General features: G+C 48.9%; 1 protein-coding gene across 1 annotated transcript in view; it reads left to right on the forward strand.

Moving 5' to 3' along the window:
* The window catches only part of WWC3 (WWC family member 3), a 118,675-nt gene that overhangs the window by 65,608 nt on the left and 38,224 nt on the right, over positions 1–14,843 (forward strand). The window contains exons 6-8 of the mRNA XM_023249413.2: positions 6,029–6,158; positions 8,849–8,995; positions 13,083–13,156. Coding sequence (XP_023105181.2) covers positions 6,029–6,158; positions 8,849–8,995; positions 13,083–13,156 — 351 coding nt within the window. The remainder of the gene's footprint in view (positions 1–6,028; positions 6,159–8,848; positions 8,996–13,082; positions 13,157–14,843) is intronic.

Consider the following 14,843-nt stretch of genomic DNA (forward strand, 5'->3'; position numbering starts at 1 on the left):
TTGTTCTTGATGTGCTGTTATCACACCTGACCCCCGTTCCCTTCTCCCAGCTTCTAGCACGGTGGCTGTTACGGCTCACCGTTCTCACGCTGTGGCCGTGGGGACTTTTCAAATGTCGCCTGTGCTTGTGGCTCTCCGGGGCTTTCTCTCTCACTTCGAATACAGTCCCCCCGGATGATCTGGCCCCTGTCCTGACCTCGTTTCCCCCAGTGTCACCCCCACTCCTCTGTGTCCACCCCCTGGCCGCCCTGCTGGCTCTCCCCACTGGAACTTGCAGCCCCCTGTCCCCGGAACACTCTTTCCCCCAAATTCTACTTGCCTGCCTGTTCCCTCCTTTCTGTAGTTTTCTGGACAGATGGTGTCTTGCCAAGATCCTTGGCTAACCACTGGACCTAAAAAGGAGCCCTTTCCGTCACACTCTGTCCCGGAACCTGGCTTCGTTTTCCTTAAAACGCCGATCGCTGCCTGCCCTAATGATTTATTCTTTGTGGTCTCTCTTCTTGACTCGCATCGTGCCACATGGGAACAAGGACTCTGCCTTGTTCCCTGCTGGGTCCTCAGGACCCAGACGCTTCAGGCACAGGGCAGGGCTGAGTGGCACGAGTGGACCCGGCCCTGGGTGCTGTGCGGAGTGGCTGATGTCGCCGCTCCTGCCCGCTGGGAGCTGTGATGCGGTTCGCGTCACTGCTGGACACTGGCACCCTCTGGGCTGCCTGGACCACCGGAGGACTGTGTACGTCGGCCCGGTCACCTTCTTATTAACCGCCCTCCGGCACTACCTTGTCGTCTACGTGCCGTGCTCTGTTGTGTTTTAAGAAATCCTGTTCCTCATTCCTGCTATTGACATCACAGAGAGGGGCTCACGAAATATTCCAACGACCAGTTTCCAGGGGGCACGTTCTTCGCCACGGGGTACTGTTTTCGCTTCGAGCCTCGTAATTGCTTGATGAACGTTTTCCCGTTTGGGCGGTGTGCGCAAAGTGAAACCCACGTGTCTCAGACAAGAGTGACTGCACGCTCCCGAGCAGTCTGTACTAGAAGGACGTGGTATTAGATATGGGAATGAGCGTTCTCTCTCCAAGGGGATTTAGCGTTTTCAGAAGAGAATGGGATCGTTCACAGTCGGCACAGGCTGAGGCCGACAGTTTCCCAGTAACATGGCCCGTCAGGTACAGCCCGTGCGGAAGCCCGGCACCGCTCAGGTAACTGGAAAGCGTGCAGCAGTGGGGCGGAAACAAAAAGAACATTGTTCCTGGTCGCGGGACAGGTCTGCTGCTGCACACAGGCCCTGCTGTTGATAGAAAGCTGCCGGAAGCCGTCTGAGGTCCCTTCAGGGCCCCTTGCCAGAGCCGGTGATGTAAAAGGTGGAGCCGTAACAAAACTCCTCATTCTTTTGGGTTGTAATGTGTGGTATTAACATGGAATATCTTCAGCGGCCTGGCAGCCCTTTTCTTCCAAGCTGTGGGTTGAAGGAGCCATTTGGTGTTGCGTTTGCCGGTGCGGTTCTCTTGACGTCTTAAATCCAACAACAGATACGGAAACCAGGGTAGTAGAAGGTGGAGGTTCGTAGATGCTCTGAAATGCCTTCTCACCCGTACTGCTGTCATCGCCTGAAGCTGCACCTTCTCCTTTTTCCCTCTAACCCTTTCTTTCAAAAGTAGACCCTGGAGGGCACCGGTTTACTTTGGGACCACATCTGACTGGCTGTGGGGGGTGGCCTTCGGCTGTGACACAGTGTGAACTTGGAGGCCTTGACTCTGAGCGTATTGCTGGCCCAGCGCTGAAGAGGCTGAGAGCCGGTGTGAGCGGCCCTGGTGTGAACTTCACCGTGCCTCTTACTGGCTGCGTGACCCTGAGCAAGTCACTTAACCTCCCCGAGGCTGCTTCAAGCTGTTGGAACGTGGAGACTGTGGTCTGGGTACTGGATTTTTTTTTTTTTTTTTACACTGTGCCTCAGTCCATTTGGGCTGCTAAAGCAAAATACCACAGACTGGGTGGCTGATAAACAATAGAAATTTATTTCTTAAAGTTCCAGAGCCCGGAAGTCCCAGATCAAGGTGCCAGCCTGGTCGGCCTCTGTGTAGCCACCATCTTGCTGTGGCATCACAGGACGGAAGGGGCAGGGAACTCTGTGGGGGTCTCCTTTATTAGAGCACTGATCCCACCGATCCCAGTCATGGGGGCTTCTCCCTCATGACCTCATCGCCTCCCAAAGGCCCCACCCCTTAACACCATCCCCCTGGGGGTCAGGATCCCAGCATGTGAAGGGGGGTGCGTAAACATTCAGATCATAGCACCGGGCGTCCTAACTTAAGTTTTTACCTTTTGTTGACAGTTACCACTTTTCTGTCATTTTATTTGGGATGTATCTGCACTCTCTTGGGCTCTTGATTAAAATTAAAAAAAGAAAAAGTTCCTTGGCAGTCACAGATGTTACGATCTTCTTTATGAAATGGAGTATATTGGTATTTTAGAAAGTACCAAATCACTGACCACATCCTCTGAATTTGACCAAAGTTCTAGAGGGAATTGGAGCAAAGGGAGAAAACTCCCAAAGAAATGAATTTTGCAGAATTCCCTTTGAAGTTTTTATTAGATGAAATTTATCATCGTTGAAAAATGGAAGTGGTTGGGATTCTGTGAAGCCTGGCCTGCCCTTAGAAAAGCATATGGGCCCGACCTTGGCCGCTCTGAGCAGGAGTATGCCTGTGGGATCAAGGGGGCAGCACTGTACTTGGCGATCCGACACAGGCTTGAGAATTGGGAGACGTGGGTTCGAAACACTGCGGCTCTGCCGGATCTTAGCTTGTCATCTGGGGCCGCGGAGGTCATCTCTCTGAGCCTCGGGTTTTTCATTATAAAATCTGAGAGGGTTATGCTTCCCTCATAAAGCTGCTGAGGGGACTCAACGAGGTGACAGACGCCAAGCGTGCAGCAAGACCCTGGTGCCTAGTAGGTGCTTGGCACGTTCAACTGTTGTAATGTACTGGTTATATAATTATATAGTGTAATCAAATAATATATACCGTATAGAGTGTTTACCTAAGGTTATATTTGCATAATACATAATGACCCTTTTAGATGATTGTCTGTTCTGTTCTATACCATTAATATTGACATACAGTTGTGAAATATGATGCACAATACAATAATGGTATATAACCGTTTTTTTTTTTTTCAACGTTTATTTATTTTTGGGACAGAGAGAGACAGAGCATGAACGGGGGAGGGGCAGAGAGAGAGGGAGACACAGAATCAGAAACAGGCTCCAGGCTCTGAGCCATCAGCCCAGAGCCCGACGCGGGGCTCGAACTCACAGACCGCGAGATCGTGACCTGGCTGAAGTCGGCTGCTTAACCGACTGCGCCACCCAGGCGCCCCTATAACCGTTTTTAAATAACAGTATTCTCTCTGAAATACCAGGACTTCAAGATCATGTTCCCTAATAGCTTTCGCACTTTTTTTAGCAGCGGAATCTTTTTCCTTTCCCTTTCCTGCACATGACATCTTCTATGGAACCAACCAGAATGTCTGAGACGGAGCAAAGGGGAGGTGCTCGCTGAAGCAGGGGTGAGGGTCCTCGAGCCCTAGACAGGCCCTCCCTGTAGCCGCTCCTGCTCCCCGCGCCGGACACCCTTGGCACAGAGCGGAGACAGCCGTTCTAGGCCAATCTGCATTCTCTTCGAGGTCCCAGAGCCACTGGGGTATAGCCAAGGCCAGAGCGCAGGTCCGTGGCCTTGAAGTTGAACTTCCGTTCTCCCAGGTGCTGTGCAGCGTCCGCCGGCGGCATGAATTACGGGGCTGCCGATCCCTCTTCCTGAGGGAATTGCGGCCTGTTTTCCTGTGTGTGGCAGCCGTTTCCGTCACGGGGCCTGGTGCCTTGACGGGCTGCTGGCTCAGCCCCTGGGTTTACTGATGTGATGGCCACGCGCAGGCGTTCTCGCTACCGAAAGCCGTAAGGAAGTCACAGCACTTACGTATAAAGCTGGAGCTGACATGCGTAGGGTCTCACGTCACAGCCTTAGCGCCGGGAGCGTGTGTCTGTACTTCTGTGGCCGTTTGATTAGCTTTGATTTTCAAGCACTTGAAAACCTTGTGCTCGGTGCAGCGGAGTTCATTTCTCCACGGGGGTGTCGGCGTCAGGCGAGGATCTATTTGCTGCGTTTTTCGTTCTGGAGCAGTCGACCTGGTTAGCAGAGGCGCCGGGCATTGACTGTTACAGGGAAGTCAGACTTGCCCGGCCTCGGTGTTTTGTCTGAGAACGATGGAACCCTTCTACCGACTTCATGAGCCTCTGCGGGTTGTTGGCTGTGACATTAAATGAGATGTATTGGAAAGCCTTTTATCAGGGGATGGGTGCCAGGAGACCCTGTTACGTAAACGAGTCTAGCTTTTCCCTGCAAGAAAAACCGGGCCACTTCTTCGGCGGATGTGGCGCTGTGAGATGGACGGCCTCTTATTTCCGCCCTCTATTGGAGACCCTTGGTTCTCTGGAGAACAGCTGGAATGGGGAAACGCGTGGCCAGGCCCTGCTGGGATGGAAGCGTGTCACCACTGGATGGGTGGGGGCCCGTGGCGTTGACTCCGTGAAAGAGAACTCAGGGCCAGGTTTCGTAAATGCGTGATTTGCAGCTGATGCAGTGCCGGCAGTGGCCGTGGAGCCCTGAAGCCCGGTTCCAAAGGGAAGGAATGGCTTCCTGCCTTGGTGTATTTGTCCTTCTCTTATTCCAAGGGTCGTGAGAGCTCAGATCAACTCCGGGCCTAAAGAACCAGAGTTGGTGAATTATTTACTTTTTCTCCCATGAATACACAGATTCAGTGTTATCCTGACGATAATAATAATCACCGCCAACATTACACGCCTGGCCTTTCCTCATTAAGTGGGGGAAACGTGAACCCGAGGTTTACAGAGGCCAAGCCGCTTGCCCAGGGTCCCGCTGTAGTGCTGCAGCATCACTGGTCCTCACCAGTGTGCCGGGAGGCTTTCGTGAGCGGAAAACCGGCGAGTTTGGGCTGGCCGTTAAGGATCCAGATTTTCCGGTAACGTGGGGAAGAACGGTGTCGAACCGGAACCTGCGTAATGGTGGGTCTGGGATCTGAAAGGCATGCTAACCACTTTCAAGCGGCGGAGTTCGTGCCCCTTTCTGGATCAGAGTATTCCAACTGCTTTAGCCCTGCGGGTTTCCAAGCCTCAAGACTTAGGTAAGGGAGGGAGACAAAGGACGTGCCGTATGCGGGAGGCGGCCTGCTTTGTGGAGGCCAGAGCCAGGCCTAGTCTCTCGGTCAGCGCTCTGTTTCCACCACCTGGAAGCAGGCCTTGTGTGCCTGGGGGCGGCCTGGCTGGAAGGAAGGAAGGGAAGGATGGAAGGAGGGAGGGAGGGAGGGAGGGAGTTTGGATGGATGGATGGAAGGAAGGATGGATGAATGGATGTTTGGATTGAAAGAAAGAACTGAGGAGGTGAGTAGTAAGGAGAAAGAGAGAGAGGGAGATCAGAACGAGAATGAGCTGGAAGAAGGTAGCGGAGACAGAGTTTCCAATTTTATAGAAGGCATCGCTATTAAAAGTTCACAACATTTTGCTGTTTCCCATATGCTCTCCTTGCGCACAGATGTCATTCGTATGTTTATTTAATAGACACTTTTGACCGCTAACCCAGATGCCGGGGATAAACAAGTAAGACATAATCCCCCTCTCAGAGAGGAGTTTACCATCTCAGGATATTACTTAAGCCAGTGTTTGTTGCCTGATCATTAGTAGAGGTCATGGGAATCCTGATTCGAAGGTCCTCACCTGCATTGGATGTTCCTGGAGCAAAGGAAACCGTCCACCGGCCAAGGCTCATCTCTGCGTGTTTACCACAAGCAAGAAAGGTTTTATGGGATCTTTATTTCTCTTTGCCACAACGCTTTTAACCGTTTCCCACCTTTCTGTAAAGCTTTTGAGTTATGTTGTTGTTGTTGTTGTTGTTGTTGTTGTTGTTGTTGTGTAATGGAGTGTTATAATCTCTTATTTTTATTTTTTAACCAGGATTGATCGTAAGATGTCAAGCACTCACACCAACTACAAGCTGGATGAGGCACAGGCCATAATGAGTGAGCTCCGGACCATCAAGAAAGCCATTTGCACAGGCGAGAAGGAGAGGCGGGACCTGATGCAGGTAGGGGCCTGGCACTCTTCAGATCCCATGTCCGTTCGTCTGCCTGCCTGCCTACGCGTCTGTCTTTTATTTAAAATTTTAGGAAAATATGTACTTACCGTATATATTATGTTATATATGTATTATATATGCAATCCATATATTTTTAAAAACACGCATATATATCATACATATATGTGTATATGTGTTCTTTATGTGTGTATATTTATGTATACTGTATATTAAAATGTTTTCAAAACGGGTATTAGTTATTCCTGGGGCCGCCATGACAAAGGAGCACACACCGGCATAGAACGACAGAAATTTATTCTCCCAGGGTCTGGCGGCCAGAAGGCCAGAGTCAAGGTGCCGACGGGGCCCTGCCATCTCTGAGGCGGTAGGGGAGGATCCTTCCTCACCTCTTCCAGCTTCTGGCATTCCTTGGTATCTCCCAGCTTGTAGCTGCATTGCTCCAGCCTCTGCCTTCCTCGTCACATGGTGCCCTCCCTGTGTCCCCGCATCTAAATGGTCTCCTCTTATAACAGTGCCAGTCATTGGATTAGAACCCACTCTAATTCTGTATCACCTCACCTTAACTTGATTCCGTCCACAAGGACTCGATTTCCAAAGCAGCCCGCATTCCCAGATTCTTAGGACTTGAACGTAACTTTCTGGAGGACACGATTTAAGCCGCAAAAATGGGTGATGCCTATTGTTCAATAATCAAAATAATTTAAAAAGTCTATGATGAGAGGTCTTGCCGTTGCCTCATTCGCTTGTCTCCTGTAACTATTATTAGCTTCCCGTATACCCGGCTAGTGTTTATGCAGCCGCGGGAGAGTGTGAACGCGTGTTCAGCCATCCTCACGGGGAGCTAGGACTATGCCTGCTGCTCCCCTGCCCCGGCTTCCTCACCTAACCATAACACCCCGTCTCTTTTTCGGCATCTGTCCACCATGCGCTGCTTCATGCCCTGACGTGGCCGCAAAGTACCCTACTGCGTGCGTACGTTTCGGTTCCGTGGCTGCCATCAGTGGAGCATTATATCGTGTTCTTTTTTGTTCCTCGCGCTTCTGTAGATGTTGTTATTTTTAGAAAAAGCTTGAGTGTTTGCAAATGGGCGCGCGCTGGCCTTTTTGCTTGATGCTCGGGTGCTTTCAGATGTTTCTGTTACGGCTTTCATTTCGTGTTCCACACACTGAGTACCTAGTAGGCACCGGTCTAGATTCCGCAGAATGTAGGGCATACAAGGGCACGTGAAGCAGAGCTCAGACTCGTAGGCCAAATGAGACAGGTGCACAGATAGCTGCCTTCCATGGCAGTGCTTCCTGAGGTCAAGGATCCAACAGACTTGTCCCCACAGTGGTCACTGAGTTGCCCATTCCCGGGCCCTGCCCCGGGCCTACTAGATAAGGCTCTGGAGGTGTGGCCCACACATCTGTATTTTCACACGCCCTCTCCAGGTCATGAAAGTAAACGATCGACGGTTAGATTGTCTCCGAGCACTGGTAGCAAGAACAGCTACTGCCATTTACTGAGGCCTCTGAGTGCGGTGTCGGACAAGGTGCTGTATGGATGTCACCCATCATAACGTGAGCCTAAACCCCAGGGGTGAACCAAGCGGCATTTCACCACGGGGGCTTGGAGGCTCTGCCCCCGGAGGTCGCGCTAACTGCTCCGCACTGGCCGATCCAGGCGTGCAGGGCGGGGGCGACCGCCCAGTTGCCTCGAGTGGGTTCCCCACTGTGGGGGCTGGAGATAGAATTTCTAGAAGAAGCTTCAGACCCCCGCATCTTCTCTGAGACGCTCCTGGGAGAGGCATGGGGAACGTCCTCTCTAGTAAAATCAAAGAAGTTGTTTTGTCTTTCTTTTATGAGCTTAATGGTACCGGCCCATTCCAAGATGCCTTTGTCTAGAGCCAGAACCAGCTACGTGTGTTATACTGCTCCTGCACGTCCTGGTGTCCGCAGCCATGTCTGCTGAAGATAAAAACGTTCAAAAGTCTTCTAAAAACTTGTAGAAAATCTCATTGCTCTTTGACTTGCACCCAAAGGGGTTACGTGTGCCAGAAGACATACTCTGGTTTTTGGCCAACTGACATCACGTGAGATGACTCTTGGTCGTGTACAGTCACCTGAAAAACCAGGTTGTGAAAATACGTAAACATCATCCGGGAGTGGTTTTGCTTCTGTGTGGTTTATCAAAATTTCAAGGTGGCATTCATCTCAGACTCATTTATTGATAGAACGTTTTGGATGGCAGTGCTCCCCCCTTTTATTGAGGTACAGATGACAAAATTATATAAACTTAAGGTATACAACCTAATGATTTGATATACATATATAATCTGGAATGATTACCACGATAAAGTTAGTTAACACATCCACCGTCTCACATAGGTACCGTGCGCGTGTGCATGTGTGTGTGTGTGTGTGTGTGTGTGTGTGTTGAAACATGCTGTGTTTCCTAAAGAAGAAAAACAGTAACAGTGGTACCCCGGCAGTTGTCTACGTTATCCACATGCTGGCAGGGGGACTCGGTCACAGGGGGACGTAAATGACGAAGAATTGTATTAAAGGTGCACGTGGCGGTAAACTTGGCTTCTCCACCTGGTGGGGGAGGGGTGGGGTGGGCCGGCGCCAGGGGCGGCCCTCAGCGGGAAGGGAAGCGTCACCACCTCTGTTCAGGCGGCTCGTTTCCTTCTCTTCCAGAGCCTGGCCAAGCTGACCGACGGCTTCAGGAATAGCTTTTCTCTCACCGACCCTCTGCCGGAGTTCCCTCACAATCCAGGTGTGCTTGGCGATTCTTTACCTCAACAGTTCTGCGACGCTGGGTCTCAGACCGACATCGTTGGAGAGGTATGCCAGGAACCGGCGGGGGGGGGGGGGGGCTGGGGTGGAGGGGAGGGCCGAATGTGCCAGGAGAGGAAGAGCCGCCTTCGCGGTGCCGTCACTCGTCACTCGTTTGTTTTCCTCTGCCACTTTCTCTTCAGAGATGTTTTGGCTTTTGTGCCATTGCGTTGGAGGAAAAAAATCCAGCTTCATGGTCCCGGGGCCTGGAAGGCGATCGAATTGCTTATTACCTCTCTCCTTGTGATTCGGATTCTTTAAAATGGCAGAATCCTTTTGAGAATTGAATTTAGGTGTGTTTTTAACAGACATATGATATCTTACAGCAGGGATCAGCTAACTTTTTCTGTAAAGGCCCAGATAGTAAATATTAAATTTTTTTTAATGTTTATTTACTTTTGAGAGAGAGAGAACGACAGAGCGTGAGCAAGGGAGGAGCAGACAGAGAGGGAGACACAGAACCTGAAGCAGGCTCTAGGCTCCAAGCTGTCAGCACAGAGCCCGATGCAGGGCTCGAATTCGGGAACAAGATCGTGACCTGAGCCGAAGTCGGACGCTTACCCGACTGAGCCACCCAGGCACCCCTAGATAGTAAATATTTTAGACCTTTGCCATAACTATCCGACTGTGTTGTTAGAATGCAAAAGCAGCCATAGGCAGTGTGCGAACAAATGGGCAGGGCTGTGTTCCAATAAAGCTTTATTTTTAACAACAGGATTGGATTTGGCCTGCGGGGGCCATAGTTTACCGATCGTTGGCTTGGCCCAGTGATTTTCCGAGGCTTTGTGCCTGTGGCACCCTTGGGTTATACTTTGATGCTATTTCTTATTCTTCTAAAAGAATGTCAGGAAATTGAATTGAATCAAAATTAATTTTGCTTGGGACTTGGAAGAATTTCATAAGGCCCCTTTTGGCAATTAGTGAAGCCTTGAGTTAGCCACAAAAACAAAGTTGGCAGTCATCATCTGAAGCAGGGTGGTGAATGCTTAAAGACACTCCTGTTGTAATGTTATTGAGTGAAGTTTATTACAAATGGAAAACAAATTGAAAAAAAAAAGATGGCTTCTTTTTCTTAGAGCTTATTAAGTAAAGATGAGACGTCAATGGAATGTGGAATGCCCTCCCCAAAATTACATAAAGAAAAGGAAACAAGGGGAAAAGACCCTTGACAAAAACTCTGGGTTTTAAATAATTAACTAATATTTTGAAATTTAGGCAAATAGTATCTCTTTGAGAGTACTATGGTAAATAATGACTCTTTTTGTCCTAGACGTCCCAGAACAGCCCTATTTTCAATTTTCCCCTCCCTGCTTTCAAAAGTCCGCGTAGACGTTTTTGACCAGGCAATTTTGGTTTTAAAGGATAGGGTCACCATCTATATAAAGACACACAGAATAGAATCTGTAAGTCAGAAATGCCTGCTATTTTTGCCTAAAGGGTTTGGTGTGCAGGAAAGAAAGAAGTACAAGACTCATTGAATTCCATGAATAATTGCCGTTATCATAGGTTAGGATTAGAATTTAGAGATTCGACTAGTTTGGAAGAAACAAAGGTTCTCTAATGATTAGGTAAGACTTTCTAAAAATGTCAGGTGGGGAGTGGCTGGTCATGCAATAACTCAAGGAGTAAATTGTTATCGTTTGTGAGTTTACTGGGGCTGGCCCTGGACTGACCACTTCATGGCTGTTACCTTATTAGTTGTTTCCATATACTTTTGATAGACGAGGGGATCAGGTGCCGAGTCAGCTAAGGTCATGTAGCCAGGGCTGGCTGGGTTTGAATCAACATTTCTGATGTCTAAACCCCTGTTTATATCATGTCGTTATAAAAAAGGATATTGAAAGGCCGTAATTGGATTAGTGGGCTATTACTGCCTAACAGATTACTCCAAAATGTAGCATCTTAAAACATCACGCTTCGATTATCTCAGACTTCTACTGTGGGTCAGGAGTCTGGGAGGGCCCTCTGCTTCAGCGGCTCTCACGAAACTGCAATCAAGGCATCAGCCAGGGCTGCAGTCTCATCCAAGGACTTGACTGGGGAAGAGGCTACTTTGAAGCTCACGTGATTGTTGACAGGATTCACTTCCCCACGGGTCGTGGGACAGAGGGTTTTGCTTCTTTGCCGTATGGACCTCTCTGGCACCATAGCTTGCTTCATCAAAGTGTGCAAGCTGAGAGAGTCTGCCGGCAAGATGGAAGTCACTGTCTTCTGTAACCTGGTCACAGAAATGGCTTCTCATCATCTCTGTTGTATTCTATTGGTAATCATGGCTCTAGAGCACTCTCAAGGGGCTCACACATGGGGCAAATCCCAAGAGGTGGAGTCTACTGGGCACCATCTTAGACGTCTGCGTACTTGGCTTAGTTATCACTTTGGGTCATCAGTTTTGTGGGATGGGTGTGGACATAATTGGCTATGCTTTTTGACCCCAGGACTTTGCAAACACAGATGTATACACGCTGCAGGCCTAATGCTGGGATTCGACGGGTGGGGTACATGCTACGTAGGAACTGTGAAGCAGGAACCTGCTGAATCCATTGGGCCGTAGGTTTTTCCTTTTTTGACCAAGATGTCCGTTTTGTTCTCAAAGAAGAGTGCAAAAACAGAGCTCAGAAATCTACAGGAGCATCAAGAGCAGGTTGAAGAAATACCTGTTGGTCTTGATGATGGGTCAGCTGCAGGAGTCTCCGACAAACAAGGTGGTGAGGTGACATGTAGCTCGTTTCCAGCGTAGATGGCTCCTGGAGATGTGACGTCAAAGCATAGGAGTGTGTGTGTGTGTGTGTGTGTGTGTGTGTGTGTGTGTGTTGAGGAAACCGTGGGGAGGCTGTAAAATGTGTAAAATTATGACACATCTCATCGGAGAATGCTCAGCCCCTCATAAGGCATTTCTTCCATCTCGCCATTCAAGACGATGAAGATAAAGACATTCCTATTGATGTGTATCAACACTGGTATCGATAAATTCATCACTAATCATTCAGATAGAATATTTTCAAATATTTGCTGACATGACGTTATTTAAAAAAATGACTTGGAGGCCATGGTCTAGTTAAGGTCAGATCTACAGAGAGGATCGATTTAACGATGGTGTCATAGATTTCCAGGAATGAAAGAAGTGACCAAGGTGAGCTACGATTACCTCCCATACAGGTCTTTTTTTGTTTTGTTTTAGGAATTTGTTTTGTTCGGTGTAATTGGTAAGAAAGTAAGAACAACTAATGATCATGTCAGGGCACCACATTTCAATTCTAACTCCTAAGGTGCTGCGCCCCGATCCAGGCTTTTCCAGACCTTGCTTTATTTCCTTTTGACCTTGAGCTCTTTAACATGCCATGTGACACTAGAAGGAGTCCTGTAGCCCATGCCTAACACAGCTAAGTCTGTCGTCTTCCGATCGTGTGACTTCTCAGGAGAGCATCGTTATTCTGCATTTATTGAAGAATGACAAAATGTACTGTACAAAGTGGGACGGACGTTTATGCCTTTGTGTCAACTTTTACTAAGGAATTCCCTATTTTGTTTTTTAAACTTAATTTGTTGTTAGGAATTATACAATAGATGAATACACTTCCACTGGTAAAAAATACAAACAGACCCACCAGTGTTTGAAAAGCAGAGCTTCCCAGCCCCACGCCCAGCTTCTAGCAACCAGAGGTGACAGCTAAGTATTATTTGGTGTGTTTCCTTCCAGACCCTTGAAAAGGGGACATTTGTTTTCTTTTTTGAGAGAGAGAGAGAGAGAGAGAGAGGGAGAGAGAGAGAGAGAGAGAGAGAGAGCGTGAGCGATCAAGCACGAGTGGGGGAGGGGCAGAGAGAGAGAGAGAGGGAGGGAGAATCCCAAGCAGGCTCTGCACTGTCAGCACAGAGCCCGACGTGGGGCTCATACTCACAAACTGTGAGATCATGACCTGAGCTGAAGTCTGACGCTTAACCGACTGAGTCCCCCCAGGCGTCCCAAAAAGTGGAAATTTAAAGACAAAATAAGATCTTCTTCACTGTTGCTAAAAGTTGAAATGAATTTTCTGTTTTGAAAATATGTTTTAATATGTTTCCCTCCCCCCCTTTTTTTTTTTCCTTCTGTTCCGGAAAGTTTGTCTTTGATGATAAGACAAGACTTGTAGACCGAGTCAGGCTTAATTGGCAGTATGAGGAAGCCAGAAAGAGGTAAGAATCTCCTTTTTCCAATCTTGCCTTCTGCTTCCTTCCTTTCTCCCATGGAAAGAGGTTTTGTGGAACTCCGGTGTGGGATCGTCCACTTTTTCTCAGAAAGCAGTGTCTGATAGAATATAAAATCAAAGATCTTCCTTTCTGTGGAAGCTTCCTAATACCCACAACAGAATTTCATATGCATTTAAAATGTGAAACGGTCACTCTTGTGAACAGTTATAAAGCCATGATTTAATAAAGACAGAGACACCTGGCTCCCGCCCTCCCTGCCTTCCCACCAAGGGTTCAACACAATCGCCTTGTCTTTTATATGTGCCCTTTCCGACTCCGTAGGTTAATGGAGAAAGCCACGCATCTTGGTTTAAAAGACGGGTTAATAAGGACTAGGTCAGCACGTGCTGGTGGCCCCCGGTCTGTTTGGATTTCGATAGAACTGAAGCGTAGCCACTTTCGTTGACCTTTGCGGTAAATCATCTGTCCTCTGAAAATTGCGACTCGACCCTGTCTGTACATTTTCAAAATTCATCTTTCCGTCCCCCTGTCCCAGTCCTAACCGTAGCCAGGGGCAGGATTGAGAGGCAGCGTGCAATCCTCACAGGCAGGCAGGGTTTTTAGCACGTCATACCCCTCCCCATGTCCCCAGGACCCCGTTTTCTATATTCTGACCCTGCCGTGGCTTTTGTGTCCCCTTTTTAGACACTTTCTCTCCTTTGTGTCTTTTGAAAAGAGCCTTAAAACCAAATCATTTCCAAATCTGTGCTTTGGAAAGCTACAAAGCATATCGTTTTGAAAAAAGTTTCTTGAGTCACATGCGAACTGTTTTCTTGGAGGGTGGGGGAGAAGGAGCGGAATGCCCGGTGGGGTGAGGGAGTCCCTTCTGGAAGATAAATAGTTGGGTCCGCTCGATCGACTGTATCATTCCTGATGTCTGGTAATCCACTTGGTTGCCTTTGTAGAAAATGTAAAAATAGCAACCGAAGCAGATCAGATGACTCCCCTGCTAGAGGGCCTGACACGGGCCCTCTGTTTGCTCGGAGCTCTGACACCCGGCTCTCCCTGGCTTCCCCCCTCGCATGTGCAGTGGGCTTTATGTCTCCACACGGACTGCCGCCAGATCCGTTCAGCCGTGCTGCTGGGCTCCGTGGCCGTATTGTCCATCTACCGCGCGTCCCTGCTCTTGAGGTCGCTGCCGTCTGTCAGGGGCTGTTGTCCCCGTGGAATGTTCCTCTGCTCATTCCTGCATGTTTCTGCTGGACTGCGCAGTGTGGGTGCTTGGAATTTGCTGCGCTGTTGTAAAAGGCAGAAAATAGAAGGTTGCTACACTTTGGAACTTAATTGTTACGTGCTTTGCTGTGACATTTTCTCAACATAGCAAGGGATTTCTTTTGTTTTCTAGAGATAGCATCGGTACACAGGGAGTCACCTTTTAAATGTTGAGATAATACATTTGGGCGAAAAGGCAAGTATTTAAGGCAGATATGCAGGGGAGGACACTGCATTTCATCAATATCTTTTAAATGAAAGTAATATTTCAAGGTTGCCAGAACCTTGTTAGGAAACGCACTGCGGCTATGGGGGTGGGGGGTGGAGTCCTGCCCTGGGTGCTTCAGCCTTTGTGGGACAGTGAGGGCTTCTCGGGAACGCCTTTCTGGGCTGCACCGGCACCATTGACGTGAGGACCTCC

Source organism: Felis catus, chromosome X, assembly GCF_018350175.1.
Source record: "Felis catus isolate Fca126 chromosome X, F.catus_Fca126_mat1.0, whole genome shotgun sequence".
NCBI classification, from domain to species: Eukaryota; Metazoa; Chordata; class Mammalia; order Carnivora; family Felidae; genus Felis; species Felis catus.